At 49.7% G+C, this 326-nt stretch overlaps 1 protein-coding gene across 1 annotated transcript in view; it reads right to left on the bottom strand.

Annotated features, from left to right (window-relative positions):
- Positions 1-6: 6 nt before the first annotated feature.
- The window catches only part of LOC119582038 (acetylcholine receptor subunit alpha-like), a 1,143-nt gene continuing 823 nt past the window's right edge, over positions 7-326 (bottom strand). Inside the window, exon 2 of the mRNA XM_037930278.1 lies at positions 7-298. Coding sequence (XP_037786206.1) covers positions 116-298 — 183 coding nt within the window. The 3' untranslated portion in view covers positions 7-115. The remainder of the gene's footprint in view (positions 299-326) is intronic.

Raw genomic sequence — 326 nt, 5'->3', positions numbered from 1 at the left:
GACTGATCCTTGCAAGAGAAAGATAACAATAATATTAATAATATCTTGATAAAAAAAAACAAACAAACTCATTGGCACCTCGTCCCAACGCGCACTCCATAACCCCGGGGAATGATTAGTTATTGGAAGGATGAGCTCGGAACACCTCGCTGAGTTTCTTGTCGAGGGGAACGCGGTCGTCATACAGCGAGGGTGCCTGCAGGATGATGCCAGCCGTGCCCACCAGCACTGCCAGGGTGAAGATCCACAGGAAAAGCCGGTCCAGTACCATGGCCACGTATTTCCAATCTTCCTTCACCTGCAGACGCCGTTGGGGAGTGTTAGTT

This window comes from Penaeus monodon, chromosome 15 (genome assembly GCF_015228065.2).
Source record: "Penaeus monodon isolate SGIC_2016 chromosome 15, NSTDA_Pmon_1, whole genome shotgun sequence".
In the NCBI taxonomy this organism is placed as follows: Eukaryota; Metazoa; Arthropoda; class Malacostraca; order Decapoda; family Penaeidae; genus Penaeus; species Penaeus monodon.
Note: the sequence above shows the minus strand (reverse complement) of the source record. Positions and strands in the feature narration are given on the sequence as shown.